General features: G+C 39.5%; 1 protein-coding gene across 2 annotated transcripts in view; it reads right to left on the bottom strand.

Annotated features, from left to right (window-relative positions):
* Positions 1 to 14,461, bottom strand: part of LOC126271981 (E3 ubiquitin-protein ligase TRIM37-like) — a 265,524-nt gene that overhangs the window by 93,499 nt on the left and 157,564 nt on the right. For both annotated transcript variants that reach the window (XM_049974450.1, XM_049974459.1), the window contains exon 11: positions 11,706 to 11,793. In XM_049974450.1, coding sequence (XP_049830407.1) covers positions 11,706 to 11,793 — 88 coding nt within the window. The remainder of the gene's footprint in view (positions 1 to 11,705; positions 11,794 to 14,461) is intronic.

Genomic DNA, 14,461 nt, shown 5'->3' with positions numbered 1-14,461 from the left:
CTTAACATCTTATCACCGACAAAAGCAACTAATTAAAAACAACTGAACATAGTCTAATCTTCAACTTCCATTTGCCACTTCACAGATATTACATTTTTTTTCCATTACTCTGTACAATTTACCATAATCTGTTACAAGATAATAAAGTTTATCGTCACAACAAAAGGAAAAAAATATGACTCTTTCTTCTTTTGAGATGTTTAGGTAACTACAAGAGTGACGTCTAGTGTACGGACCCGAAATACTGAGTAACAAACAAGTTTGAAAATAGTACCGAGAATTTCAAAATGGCCACACAAGTGTTCACAAACAGTGGAGATGCAAGATCAGTATTCAGACCACATCATCACTGATCAAGTGAACCAAAAACTTCGTAGTGATTTGTGGTTAGTGGTCAGGCTAATTAATTCCAAAATGTTGCTCAAACATCAATTTACAGGACTGTCACTGAACAGCTTGGAAAACACAAACTGTGTGCGAAATGCGTTCCAAAAATGCTCAACAATCAGCACAAAAGAGCAAAGAACATGAAGTGGGAGAGTTTTTGGAGCACTATCGACAAGATGGAGTGATTTGCTTCCCCACATTGTAATGTGTGGCAAGACATGCATATCTTGCACCAATGTAAAATCGAAACAACAATCTATCCAGAAGCATGAATCTAGTTCACCCAAACAAGACAGTTTAAGCAGTCTCCATTCGCGAGTTGAAAACTTATGGCTACTGTATTTTGGGAAGAAAAGGGCATCCTTTTGATTGATTTCATGGGCCATGGGGTAACAATGGCAGCTAACATATACTGTGAAAAGCTAACCAAACCGAGATGTGCAAACCAAAATCGACACCATGGTAAACTGCTGTCTGGGCTGTTGTCTGGAATAATTCTCTTTCATGACAATGCACACCATCACACTGCTGCTGGAAGAGAGAAGAATATTTAGGAATTTCATGGTGAACTTTTTGAGCACCCTCCATAGTTAGAACCTTGAATCAAATGACTATTTCCTCTTGTTTAAAAAGTAGCTGTGTGGACAATGATCTCAAAATGGGGATGAACTTCAATATTTTCTCCAAGAACCGAGGGCATAAAGTAAAAAACAAATTATATCCAAAAGGTACTGAAAATGGAGGCACTCTTAAATGTGCACAATGTCATGAGGGAAAGAACAGAATGTTAGTAAGAGCAACTAAATGAAACCTTTCACATGAAAGGAAGAGAGCAGGAATGAAGGTAAAAGAAGTAATAAGACACAAACAAAAACCCTTTGCCACGTAATATTTGAAAGTGGTTGCTGATATTCTTTAAATCATTATCTTGATTTTCTTCTGCTTTCAAGGCAGGAACAGGACCAACCGAATTTTGTTTATTTCCAGAGAAGAAACGCAGTATTACCAAAATTTTCACGAACTCTGGACTCCCTAGTCCTGAATCAGTAATAGTCAGAATAACTTAAGTGGCCTCCCCCCATGAAACATGGACCTTGCAATTGGTGGAGAGGCTTGCGTGCCACAGCGATACAGATAGCCGTACCGTAGGTACAACCACAGTGGAGTGGTATCTGTTGAGAGGCCAGACAAACATGTGGTTCCTCAAGAGGGGCAGCAGCCTTTTCAGTAGTTGCAAGGCAACAGTCTGAATGATTGACTGATCTGGCCTTGTAACAATTACCAAAACGGCCTTGCTGTGCTGGTACTGCAAACGGCTGAAAGCAAGGGGAAACTACAGCCATAACTTTTCATGAGGGCATGCAGCTATACTGTATGGTTAAATGATGATGGCGTCCTCTTGGATAAAATATCCCGGAGGTAAAATAGTCCCACATTTGGATCTCCAGGTGGGGACTACTCAAGAGGACATCGTTATCAGGGGAAAGAAAACTGGCGTTCTGTGGATCGGAGCGTGGAATGTCAGATCCCTTAATCAGGCAGGTAGGTCAGAAAACTTAAAAAGGGAAATGGATAGGTTAAAGTTAGATATAGTGGGAATTAGTGAAGTTTGGTGGCAGGAGGAACAAGACTTTTGGTCAGGCAAATACAGGGTTATTAATACAAATTCAAATAGGAGTAATGCAGGAGTAGGTTTAATAATGAATAAAATAAAATAGTAGTGCGGGTAAGCTACTACAAACAGTATAGTCAGCGCATTATTGTGGCCAAGATAGACATGAAGCCCAGACCTACTACAGTAGTACAAGTTTATATGCCAACTACCTCTGCAGATGATGAAGAAATTGAAGAAATGTATGATGAAAAAAAAGAAATTATTCAGATAGTGAAGGGAGACGAAAATTTAATAGTCATGGGTGACTGAAATTCGAATGTAGGAAAAGGGAGAGAAGGAAACATAGTAGGTGAATATGGATTGGGGCTAAGAAATGAAAGAGGAAGCCGGCTGGTAGAATTTTGCACAGAGCACAACTTAATCACAGCTAACACTTGGTTTAAGAATCATGAAAGAAGGTTGTATACATGGAAGAACCCTGGAGATACTAAAAGGTATCAGATTATATAATGGTAAGACAGAGATTTAGGAACCAGGTTTTAAATTGTAAGACATTTCCAGGGGCAGATGTGGACTCTGGCCTCAATCTATTGGTTATGACCTGTAGATTAAAACTGAAGAAACTGCAAAAAGGTAGGAAATTAAGGAGATGGGACATGGATAAACTGAAAGAACCAGAGGTTGTACAGAGTTTCAGGGAGAGCATAAGGGAACAATTGACAGGAATGGGGGAAAGAAACACAGTAGAAGAAGAATGGGTAGCTTTGAGAGATGAAGTAGTGAAGGCAGCAGAGGATCAAGTAGGTAAAAAGACGAGGGCTAGTAGAAATCCTTGGGTAACAGGAGAAATATTGAATTTAACTGATGAAAGGAGAAAATATAAAAATGCAGTAAATGAAGCAGGCAAAAAGGAATACAAACGTCTCAAAAATGAGATCGACAGGAAGTGCAAAATGGCTAAGCAGGGATGGCTAGAGGACAAATGTAAGGCTGTAGAGGCTTATCTCACTAGGGGTAAGATAGATACTGCCTACAGGAAAATTAGATAGACCTTTGGAGAAAACAGAACCACTTGTATGAATATCAAGAGCTCAGATGGAAACCCAGCTCTAAGCAAAGAAGGGAAAGCAGAAAGGTGGAAGGAGTATATAGAGGGTCTATACATGGGCGATGTACTTGAGGACAATAGTATGGAAATGGAAGCGGATGTAGATGAAGATGAAATGGGAGATACAATACTGTGTGAAGAGTTTGACAGAGCACTGAAAGACCTGACTCGAAACAAGGCCCCGGGAGTAGACAACATTCCGTAGGAACTACTGACAGCCTTGGGAGAGCAAGTCCTGACAAAACTCTACCATCTGGTGAGCAAGATGTATGAGACAGGCGAAATTCTCCCAGACTTCAAGAAGAATATAATAATTCCAATCCCAAAAGAAAACAGGTGTTGACAGATGTGAAAATTACTGAACTATCAGTTTAATAAGTCACAGCTGCAAAATACTAACGCGAATTCTTTACAGAAGAATGGAAAAACTGGTAGATGCGCTCCTCGGGGAAGATCAGTTTGGATTCCATAGAAATGTTGGAACACGTGAGGCAATACTGATCCTACGACTATCTTAGAAAATAGATTAAGGAAAGGCAAACCTATGTTTCTAGCATTTGTAGACTTAGAGAATACTTTCGACAATGTTGATTGGAATACTCTCTTTCAAATTCTAAAGGTGCCAGGGGTAAAATACAGGGAGCGAAAGGCTATTTACAATTTGTACAGAAACCAGATGGCAGTTATAAGAGACGAGGGACATGAGAGGGAAGCTGTGGTTGGGAAGGGAGTAAGACAGGGTTGTAGCCTCTCCCCAACGTTATTCAATCTGTATATTGAGCAAGCAGTAAAGGAAACAAGAGAACAATTCGGAGTAGGTATTAAAATCCATGGAGAAGAAATAAAAACTTTGAGGTTCGCCGATGACATTGTAATTCTGTCACAGACATCAAAGGACTTGGAACAGCAGTTGAATGGAATGCACAGTGTCTTGAAAGGAGGATATAAGATGAACACCAACAAAAGCAAAACGAGGATAATGGAATGTAGTCGAATTAAGTCTGGTGATGCTGAGGGAATTAGATTAGGAAATGAGACACTTAAAGTAGTAAAGGAGTTTTGCTATTTGGGGAGAAAAATAACTGATGTTGGTCAAAGTAGAGAGGATATAAAACGTAGACTGGCAATGGCAAGGAAAGCGTTTCTGAAGAAGAGAAATTTGTTAACATCGAGTATAGATTTAAGTGTTAGGAAGTCATTCCTGAAAGTATTTGTATGGAGTGTAGCCATGTATGGAAGTGAAACATGGACGATAAATAGTTTGGACAAGAAGAGAATAGAAGCTTTCGAAATGTGGTGCTACAGAAGAATGCTGAAGATTAGATGGGTAGATCACATAACTAATGAGGAAGTATTGAATAGGATTGGGGAGAAGAGAAGTTTGTGGCACAACTTGACCAGAATAAGGGATCGGTTGGTAGACCATGTTATGAGGCATCAAGGGATCACCAATTTAGCATTAGAGGGCAGCGTGGAGGGTAAAAATCGTAGAGGGAGACCAAGAGATGAATACACTAAGCAGATTCAGAAGGATGTAGGTTGCAGTAGGTACCGGGAGATGATGAAGCTTGCATAGGATAGAGAAGAATGGAGAGCTGCATCAAACCAGTCTCAGGACTGAAGACCACAACAACAACAACACAACTTAAGTGGCTGATGTTTTCAGTTTGTGTTATGTTAACATTAATGTTCCAACATTGCTGTGTATAGTACTGTAATAGTAATCATGTACACAATATTGTGTGGTTGTGACAACATTATCTGAGGAGGTAAGAACATAAAATGCGAGCTGTGAACTGCAGAATTTCAGTGCTCTTACAAGCCACTGGTAGAATTGTAATCTGTCATGACTGTCTTGTTGTCTTGTGGTATGACAGGTAGTACACACTTTAAAGAGATGTGAGTAAAATAGCTTCTCATACATAATTCACCACATAAGAGCAAAGTTGATACTTTCAGTTAATCATTTACTTTTTGTAGCCCCTGTCCCTCCATACCTGGTGTGCAAAATGCACAAGAAATAACATGGTCCTCTACACTTGTTGAGTTTAATCTTGTGTCTACAAATGATAAACATAATGTACTGAACATTATTTCTGATTGAATTGAGCACTGTAAATGTTGTTTGGCATAAATCACACTATCAGTTCATAAAAGAAACTCCTTCCCAATGTTTTGGCGACTTCTGTATTCCAGTTAGAGCACCTTTGCTGTTGAACTGTCTGATTACTTGACTCACCTCACTCGAAGCTCCATCAATTGTATCAAAACATTTTCCATGGAGTTGTTTCTTCAATTTGGACTCTTATCAAGACTGTACAGTGGGTGGAGAAGCACTTATGATTCAAATTTATCAAGCATTTCTCTCACTGGTAAGGCAATATGCAGTCTTGCATTATCATGCAAAATGAGAACATACTAGCTGCAAGCATGTCAGGTCTTCTTTGCCAAATTTTCAGGCACAAAACATTTTGTAGAAACAGCTTGTAGTAAGTGCATGTTACAGATGTGCCCCGAGGCACTCTATATGTAGCCATTACTTCGTTCATGTCAACGTTCAGGTCAAAGATCATCATCAGTTTTATCCTTGATTGTTGGTGGCAGAACTTGTTCAGGCAGAAGAGTCAACTTTTTTGTTGTGATGATCCAGGTTTCATCAAGTGCAGCAATTCCTTGCAGAAACTGTCCTCCTCCTGTTTGATAATGTTGAAGCAATTCTTCTGTTACTCTTTTGCAATTTGCTTTCTGCTCTTCACTCAGATCATGTGGAACCAATCTGGGAACAACTTTTCTCATCTTTAACTTTTCTGTTATGATTATGTAAACTGAAGTGACAGACATTCTGGCCTCTATGCAATTTTCTCACATGTTTTTGTTGTTCCCCTCTCAAAATGTAATTAATAATAACCTGGGAGATGTAATCTGTTGCAGTTGATGGCTTTCTACTTCTTAGGTTGTCTTCAGACCTTTATGGAAGCTGTGATACTGTGCTATGATCCATTACATTATTGCCACCCACCTCCCCCAAAGCATTGTAAATTCCTGTTGTGTTCTTTCCAAGTAGGGATTTTACTTTGATGCAGGAATGTCAGTCACTACATGTAGTTGGACCTGACTCAGTTTCAGCTGTCATTTTAAAACTGAATTACTCACAACACAGCCACTTGAACCAGCAAAAATATATATGACCATCAAGTATAAAGTCTCTTTCACAACTGACATGAATTTCAGTTTGAGCATGCCACTGTAATGGTCATGCATGCACAGTGCACGGGACTTTTGAGGACCCTTGGATTAAATTTTAACACAGTTTGTACCAAAAATGTATGCATCTCACACCATAAAATTAACATCGTAATAATGCAATATGGAGAGTAAAGTACCCAGTGATCACATTTTCCACAGCAAACATGACGGGTGGTAATCTTCATAATTTTTCTAAATGAGATTTGGCTGGAGCCAGGGGCTTGGAATTTCTCTCAATGGCTGGTGTTTTCCCCAAGGCTGCTGAAGGGAAACTTCTGAAAGTCATGGCAGGAAACAGTACGCAAATGCTATTATTTGGAGTGAGAAATGGTCAATGAAAATGTCTGAATTTTATTACTGTGGATGGATGGATGGATGAATTGTGTTAAAGGGACCAAACTGCAAGGTCATCAGTCACTTCAACCTGTGTGTTTCAAGCCAGTAATAGTTCCCAGAGGGGAAGGACACAAAAGACAAATCCCAATGAACCCGACTGTATCAGAGAAACATGAGAACCAGGAAATACAGGCACATGGAAATCAGAGAGTGGTAAAAGGATGAGGGTGGGTGTAGGATGAGGGTGGGTGTATTGCTCCAGAGCTTTGTAGAGTTGCAGAAGTGTAGAGTAGTCTGCACACCAGCTAGAATTACAGAGGCAGCACCGGACACTGAAGTGTGACCAGCATGTTTGTTTAAGTTGGCAAAGATGGTAATGCCACGAGAACTGAATATCTAAGACCAGACCCAAAAAACAATAGGACTCAATCATACTGAGCAATTGACTGTTGAAGCAGAGTTCTGGTTGTGGTTGGACATTACGATTGCAAAAGAAGTGTATGACACTGTGGTGTAACAGATTATTCCCCCTCGTGAGACAACAGGGAGTGTAACACTGTGCACGTCTCAACTGCAGCTAGACTATTGCTAACCACAAGGAAAAGGGGTCCACTATGTACAGAGCCCTGCAGGACCCGATTCTGGTCTGCAATCATATGAAAGATGTTCATGTAAAATGTTGTTTAGAGATCGCCACTATATGCACTCTGGTTTTGATTTGTGCATAGGCAGTATGAGAAGCATGAGAGCATGGCACTGGCCCAGAGTAATGCGGTCTAAGATCTCTACCTGTTCTGATGGTGGCATTAATACTTTGGCATCAGGGGATGAAGGTGATTTTGAAAGCAAACAAGAAGCACCTCTGCTAAGAATGTAGGCAGTTGACAGACGTTGTGGAGATACATCATTCTCTAACGTGCTATTCTGAGGGACACTTCAGATATGTCATTCTGCGTAATAAGAGATTTGTCACTTAACATTGTAAATGTTGAATATCAGAACAATACAGAAGAGCTCTTTCAAAGAGCAGTGTGTCAGTTTGTAGTGAGCTGGTTTAGGTGTGAGCTGTCTTACAGTCCTTGACTCTCTGCAGATGGAGACCAAGTCCCATGGCACAATTAGTGGCACTGCATAGCATGTCCACTGCATCAAGAAAACACAAGGAGACAACCATAAATCTTCAATAAGGTAGAAGTGCTCATAAACAACATCGAGGTAACAGATCATTACTGAAGTAGTTGGTTCAGTTACAACCAACAAAAAATGCCATTTATACATTTCAATGCATATCTTTGTGGCTGGAAACTGGAAGCCAAAAGTGAGAGCCTGTGACAAAGCAAGCTGGGATATTTTTACTTCCCGTCTTGTTTTGCCATCTGCCTCCGTAGCATTCATTTTTTCATTTTTAACTACTTACCATTAACATACGTGAATATAATCTGCATTTTCATAAAAGAGAAAGGTTGGCCCTCAGTTTTAAAGAATATAACACCAGATCTAATTTTGTGCTTAGTTTTATGTATGTAACTGATTTTCTAACTTATTTCGGCTATTCCTAGTTAGTATCTTTTGTTATAGGGTGAAATCAGTAACTGTTTCATAACTTAAATTCTACTGTTGATGTAAAAACAATTATAAATTCTGTACTGATTATAAACATTTGGAGGAACAACTAATAGGATCTATTTGAAAGCATGTTAGCAAAGCCAGCCGTTAATTAATTCCAAAGAAATTAATAGTTTTGTTGAAAGTATTGTTTTTGTGACTATATATGTTAATTTCATGATTTAAACAAATAATTCGGTTTAAACCTTGTAGTAGAAGAAACTGTTAAAAAGACCTAATTTTTCAATGTATCCAGTTAATTTAATGGGTTAAGTTTTAATTGTAATTTAACTTCAAACAATGTGTAGTTTCAGTACCTATTATTTTGAGGATATATGAGGGCCCAATTTTTGGGGCTCGAGACAGCCAGTACACGGCCGAGTTTCCGATGAAGAACCTGTATTGGTTACATCAACAACAATGCATCTGTGAAATAAGTGTAAGACAATTAGGTCGTGTGTTAAAACAATGACAGTGTCTGCTCCATATGAACCTTTCTATCTTTCAAGAACTGTGAATATTGTGGTGACGTTTCTACTGCTCGTAGATGTTCAGTAGTAAACTATTGTAGCAATATGTGGAGGTTTGTCTGCAAACTATTAATGAGGATTATGGAAAGTTAAAACAATAGTGCACAGGCCATATATAACTGTGTATTATTGGTGGGGGGGGGTTGTGAAAACTGAAAGTAAACTATTGTGAAATGCAACTGTGCACCTGTCGGCCACATTATTTAAAGTAGTCAGTGTTGTACTTCCACACCCCAGTTTTCAGCCAGTATCACAACCAAGGATAACAAACAAAGACATAAAGAAGGCAAACAAGTACGACACAAAATGTGGTTCATGCGTGATGGAGCTCCTGCACATTTCAGTCGAAGTGTTCGTACGCTTCTCAACAACAGATTCGGTGACTGATGGATTGGTAAAGGCGGACCAATTCCATGGCCTCCACACTCTCCTGACCTCTCAATGTTTTGATTTCATTGATCAAAGGCACGCACACACGCACGTGTAAACCATGTACCCATACAGGGTTGTTATAATTATTAAGCTTTCACTACTTGAGCCAATACAAACAATACTGTTTACCGTATGGGTACCCAACTTCATAGGAATAATGATGTTCAGACTGTGCACTGGAGGATTTGCATTGTTAGTTGGGTTAGTGTCATGACTTGTCATTAGGTGCTGGTATTGGTACGGCTACGTAAGGTTGAAACGCAAGCATTGGTGAGCATTACAGTTGCAGAAAGTCAATCTAGGTCTGGACAAGGTGAGCTGACTTTTACTCATGAAGCTGATGTACCATAAGAACAGCTTGAGTGCTGCTGCTCTTTGCAAGTATCAACACATTCCAGAAATACAGATAGATCCTCTTTCCACACCGTTGTTTAAGAACATGATTTGCGAATTTTAATTAACTGGCACTTTGGGAAATGCTCCTGTGAGAGGCCGACAGCCAAATGCACCACAAATTGTGGAATAGTTACTGTCGACATGGCTGAGAATATTGGACACAAAGTGTTATGTTCAAGTAGTGCACGAGCTCTGTCACAACAGCAGAACACGCCGTAGTCCACTTTTGAAAAGTGCTGTGAACAATTGCAAAATGGTGTCCGTGCAAAGTTACATGCTGAGATGGTTGTCACATTGAGCAATTTGTAACCTGGATCAAAAACATGGCACACAATTAACAAATGTAACCTCCCCATGTGGAAATTAAAATGTGTTCCTCTCAATGGGTTATTCATTATTTTTCTTCAGTGTGTCTTTACAGATGTTTCCACAAAGTTTCATTGTCCTATAATCACTCATTTTTCACGAGGGCTCTCTCAAGTAGCAAAAGTTTAATTATAATCATCTGTATTTTCTACTTAGAAAGCAGAACATTTACCAGAATATCGATTTTAAAGAGATGAAGCATACGAATTAGATCCTTCAGTATTTGGCTTCTCACTTTTGTTCCATGCAACTGCTGGATTGCTACTGTCTCTGCATACTAAGCTGATCTATTAGTTCTGTTCATGTGATTTTTCACTTTTAACACTTGGCAAAATGGGCAGTGAAGCAAGAACATGGAGCCCGAGAGCTGTGTTTGATTTCTACTGTTAACCAATATGAAATGTCAATCACAACATTAAGTTAAAGTTGTTGCATAAGATGTTCGGCAGCTTGCGTTGAACGTCTTTGTAGGCGAAACATGCTGTTGCATCCTTGAGCCCCCGGTTCTAGATGTACCCTTGTCCGGTTAATGGCTGACGCTACAGATCAGTTTGCAAATAAACAATTTATTTATGAAAATATACAGTACAGTTACCAACAAACTTCACGTATTCACATACTCCTTTACCTTTCACCCATATGAATACAGACTCATTTACAGATAATTTCCTCCTATTACGCGTATACAACGACAAACCAGAAGGCGAGATATAAGCAGATTTACCAAAGTCTTTATTAGCAAGTTCCGCCATATGGTAGGTGCGAAATGCAATAATGTCTCTGCCAACGAAACTTTCGAGTCCACCAACATTGGGTACTCCAGAACCTCCACGGACAATGGCTACAGTAAACCATCCGTTACCATGATCAAACGAATCATTAATATCTAAACTAAAATTAAGTCAGCACCCACAGAAAACAGACAGTGTACAAAACCATCGAGAACATTGAGTTTGCTAGAACATCTAGAGACAAGAAGAATCGTATACCAGTCAAGTCTGTTGCTGCTCAAGCCTTGCTGGACGGACCTTCTGTTTTCTGTGGGTGCCGACTTAATTTTAGTTTAGATATTAATGATTCGTTTGATCATGGTAACGGATGGTTTACTGTAGCCATTGTCCGTGGAGGTTCTGGAGTACCCAATGTTGGTGGACTCTAAAGTTTCGTTGACAGAGATGTCAATCACAACATTATTTTAAAGTACTAACTAGTTTGCATCAATGGATAATAATGACACAACAGCACAAAACTTTATAGCAGCTGTTTGTACTAATATATTCTGAACTATTTCACACTTTTGAAGAGTGTTCTTGTTGCTGCCACTGACTGAACAAGAAGCAAAGGAGTGAAAGAATCACTACAGATAATAACCTTTTCCACTGTTTACTTGAGAATATTGTGTTATGCTGTTAATGAAATGTCTTGAAAAACAGTTTACATCTGAACTACAACTGAAAATCACTCACTGGTTATTAGAAGAATGGTCTGCAGCACTCTACCTACTAGCACCCTCTTTCTAAAGAAATGTGTGTGTGTGTGTGTGTGTGTGTGTGTGTGTGTGTGTGTGTGTGTGGGAGGGAGGGGGGGATGACGATAGAATTAGGTTTGAAATGGCTATTACATTCATCTAAAATACAGTTTTGACATAATATGTTGTAGATCCAACACAAAAGCACGAACTCACCCTGCTGTTCCTAATGTCCCACTTGGTGTTGTTTCACGATCTCTGAACAACAGTGGTTGGGTAAGGGAGTACTCCACATCATTTTCACCTGTAATTTATAATTATTCAGTGAATCTTAATTGACAAGCAAAGTGCAGCAGTCAGTTTTAATGCAGTTTGCTAACATGTTATGATAAAGGGACCATATTAGCTGTCTTTTTAATGAACTTCTGCTTGGACACATGCGAACAACATATAACTAATATATCCACACAAAGCATAGCAAATGACACAGGCCACTTCTGGAGATTGAGTGATTGTCACTACTGTTATACAATGGCATCTAATCTTTAATCTTTATATTGGAAGACGTGATTGAAGTCAAACCTTCCAAATCAGTGAGAAGATCCTGTAGACACAAAACATCTAAAAGCTTCAGTCGAGCTATCGCCAATGGATTTAGTGCTTTGGAGATTTGACAAATGAACAAATTCTGCTGTCTAACACTACACAGCATAAGATGCCAAGGCACGAAAGGGAAGTATTAAGAATATCTGGAAGGTCTTATAGCTGAGTAGCAGTCCACAGGAAAGGAGTGTCAGAACTGGTACAGGACTCTTAAGCAGATGATTACCATGTAACCAGTGCAGAGCTCAACGATGACACCCGTGATTTAAGCTCCCCGGGGTAAGGATCCTATGAGAAAAAATAATGTACTATTAGTAGAGTTTGTGAGCAGCAGTTTGGAGCACAACCTCAAATTACATAACTGAGGATGACATCACACACACTGCTTACAATGCTCCTCTTATTAGCGTGAAGATTATGTCTCGCTTCAAGCATTACGATACTCCTCAGATGAAAAAGTTGTGGAACATGTTAATTCAGAGTTTCAAAAATTGCTCAGAAACAACTGGCATTCACACATTGGCATGGCTAATGCATCGTCCCTCATTCTATGAAGGTTACACCCACAGCTTACTACCAAAAGTATTCAGTCTGAACAAAGCATCCATCCCATCCCAACGATTTCCAATATGTTCCAAGGCCTTTTTGTAAGGTGATAAATATATGGTTGAAACAATTTCATCTACATCCATACTCTGCAAGCCATTTGACAGTGTGTGGCGGAGGGTACCTTGAGTACCTCTATCGGTTCTCCCTTCTATTCCAGTCTCGTATTGTTCGTGGAAAGAAGGATTGTCAGTATGCCTCTGTGAGGGCTCTAATCTCTCTTATTTTATCCTCATGGTCTCTTCACGAGATATAGGGATCAATATACTGCTTGACTCCTCGGTGAAGGTATGTTCTCGAAACCTAAACAAAAGCCCGTACCGAGCGTCTCTCTTGCAGAGTCTTCCACTGGAGTTTATCCATCATCTCCTTAACACTTTTGTGATTACTAAATGATCCTGTAACAAAATGCGCTGCTCTCCATTGATTTTCTCTATCTCTTCTATCAACCCTATCTGGTATGGATCCCACACCGGTGAGCAGTATTCAAGCAGTGTGCGAAAAAGTGTACTGTAACCTACTTCGGGTGTTATGTGATGTCCTTAGGTTAGTTAGGTTTAAGTAGTTCTAAGTTCTAGGGGACTGATGACCATTGATGTTAAGTCCCATAGTGCTCAGAGCCTTTTTTTTTTTTTTTTTTTTTTTGTAACCTACTTCCTTTGTTTTCGGATTGCATTTCCTTAGGATTCTTCCAATGAATCTCAGTCTGGCATCTGCTTTACCGTCGATTAATTTTATATGGTCATTCCATTTTAAATCACTCCTAATGCCTACTCCCAGATATTTTATCGAATGAACTGCTTCCAGTTGGTGACCTGCTATATTGTAGCTAAATCATAAAGGTTCTTCCTTTCTATGTATTCGCAGCACATTACACTTGTCTACATTGAGATTCAGTTGCCGTTCACTGCACAATGCGTCAATTTGTTGCAGATCCTCCTGCATTTCAATACAATTTTCCATTGTTACAACTTCTCGATTACTACAGCATCATCCGCAAAAAGCCTCAGTGAACTTCCAATGGTACCCACAAGGTCATTTATTCATATTGTGAATAGCAACGGTCCTACAACACTCCCCTGCAGCACACCTGAAATCACTCTTACTATGGAAGACTTCTCTCCATTGAGAATGACATGCTGCAATCTGGTATCTAGTAACTCTTCAATCAAATCACACAATTGGTCTGATAGTCCATATGCTCTTACTTTGTTCATTAAATGATTGTGGGGAACGGTATCAAATGCCTTACGGAAGTCAAGAAAAACGGCATCTACCTGGGAACCTGTGCCTATGGCCCTCTGAGTCTCGTGGACGAATAGCGCGAACTGGGTTTCACACGATCGTCTTTTTCTAAACCCATGCTGATTCCTACAGAGTAGATTTCTAGTCTCCAGAAAAGTCATTATACTCAAACATAATATGTGTTCCAAAATTCTGCAATTGAGCGACATTAAAGATATAGGTCTATAGTTCTGCACGTCTGTTCGACGTCTCTTCTTGAAAATGGAGATGACCTGTGCCCTTTTCCAATCTTTCGGAATGCTACGCTCTTCTAGAGAGCTACGGTACACTGCTGCAACTGTTTCAAATAGTTTGGGTCTGTTTGTCACCAGAAGGTCTAATATGTTATCGTCACAAGTCGGTTCTCTGTTTAACTGCTCAAGGTAGTTTTCCGAAAATGCATTTTAAAAAATTTCACTGGTTTCTTTGTCCCTGCAACCCGTTATAAACATTTGAGTCTCCCAGTCTATATCTGGTAA

This window comes from Schistocerca gregaria, chromosome 1 (assembly GCF_023897955.1).
Source record: "Schistocerca gregaria isolate iqSchGreg1 chromosome 1, iqSchGreg1.2, whole genome shotgun sequence".
NCBI lineage: Eukaryota > Metazoa > Arthropoda > Insecta > Orthoptera > Acrididae > Schistocerca > Schistocerca gregaria.
The sequence above is the reverse complement of the archived record's forward strand: the minus strand, read 5'-3'. Positions and strand labels throughout refer to the sequence as shown.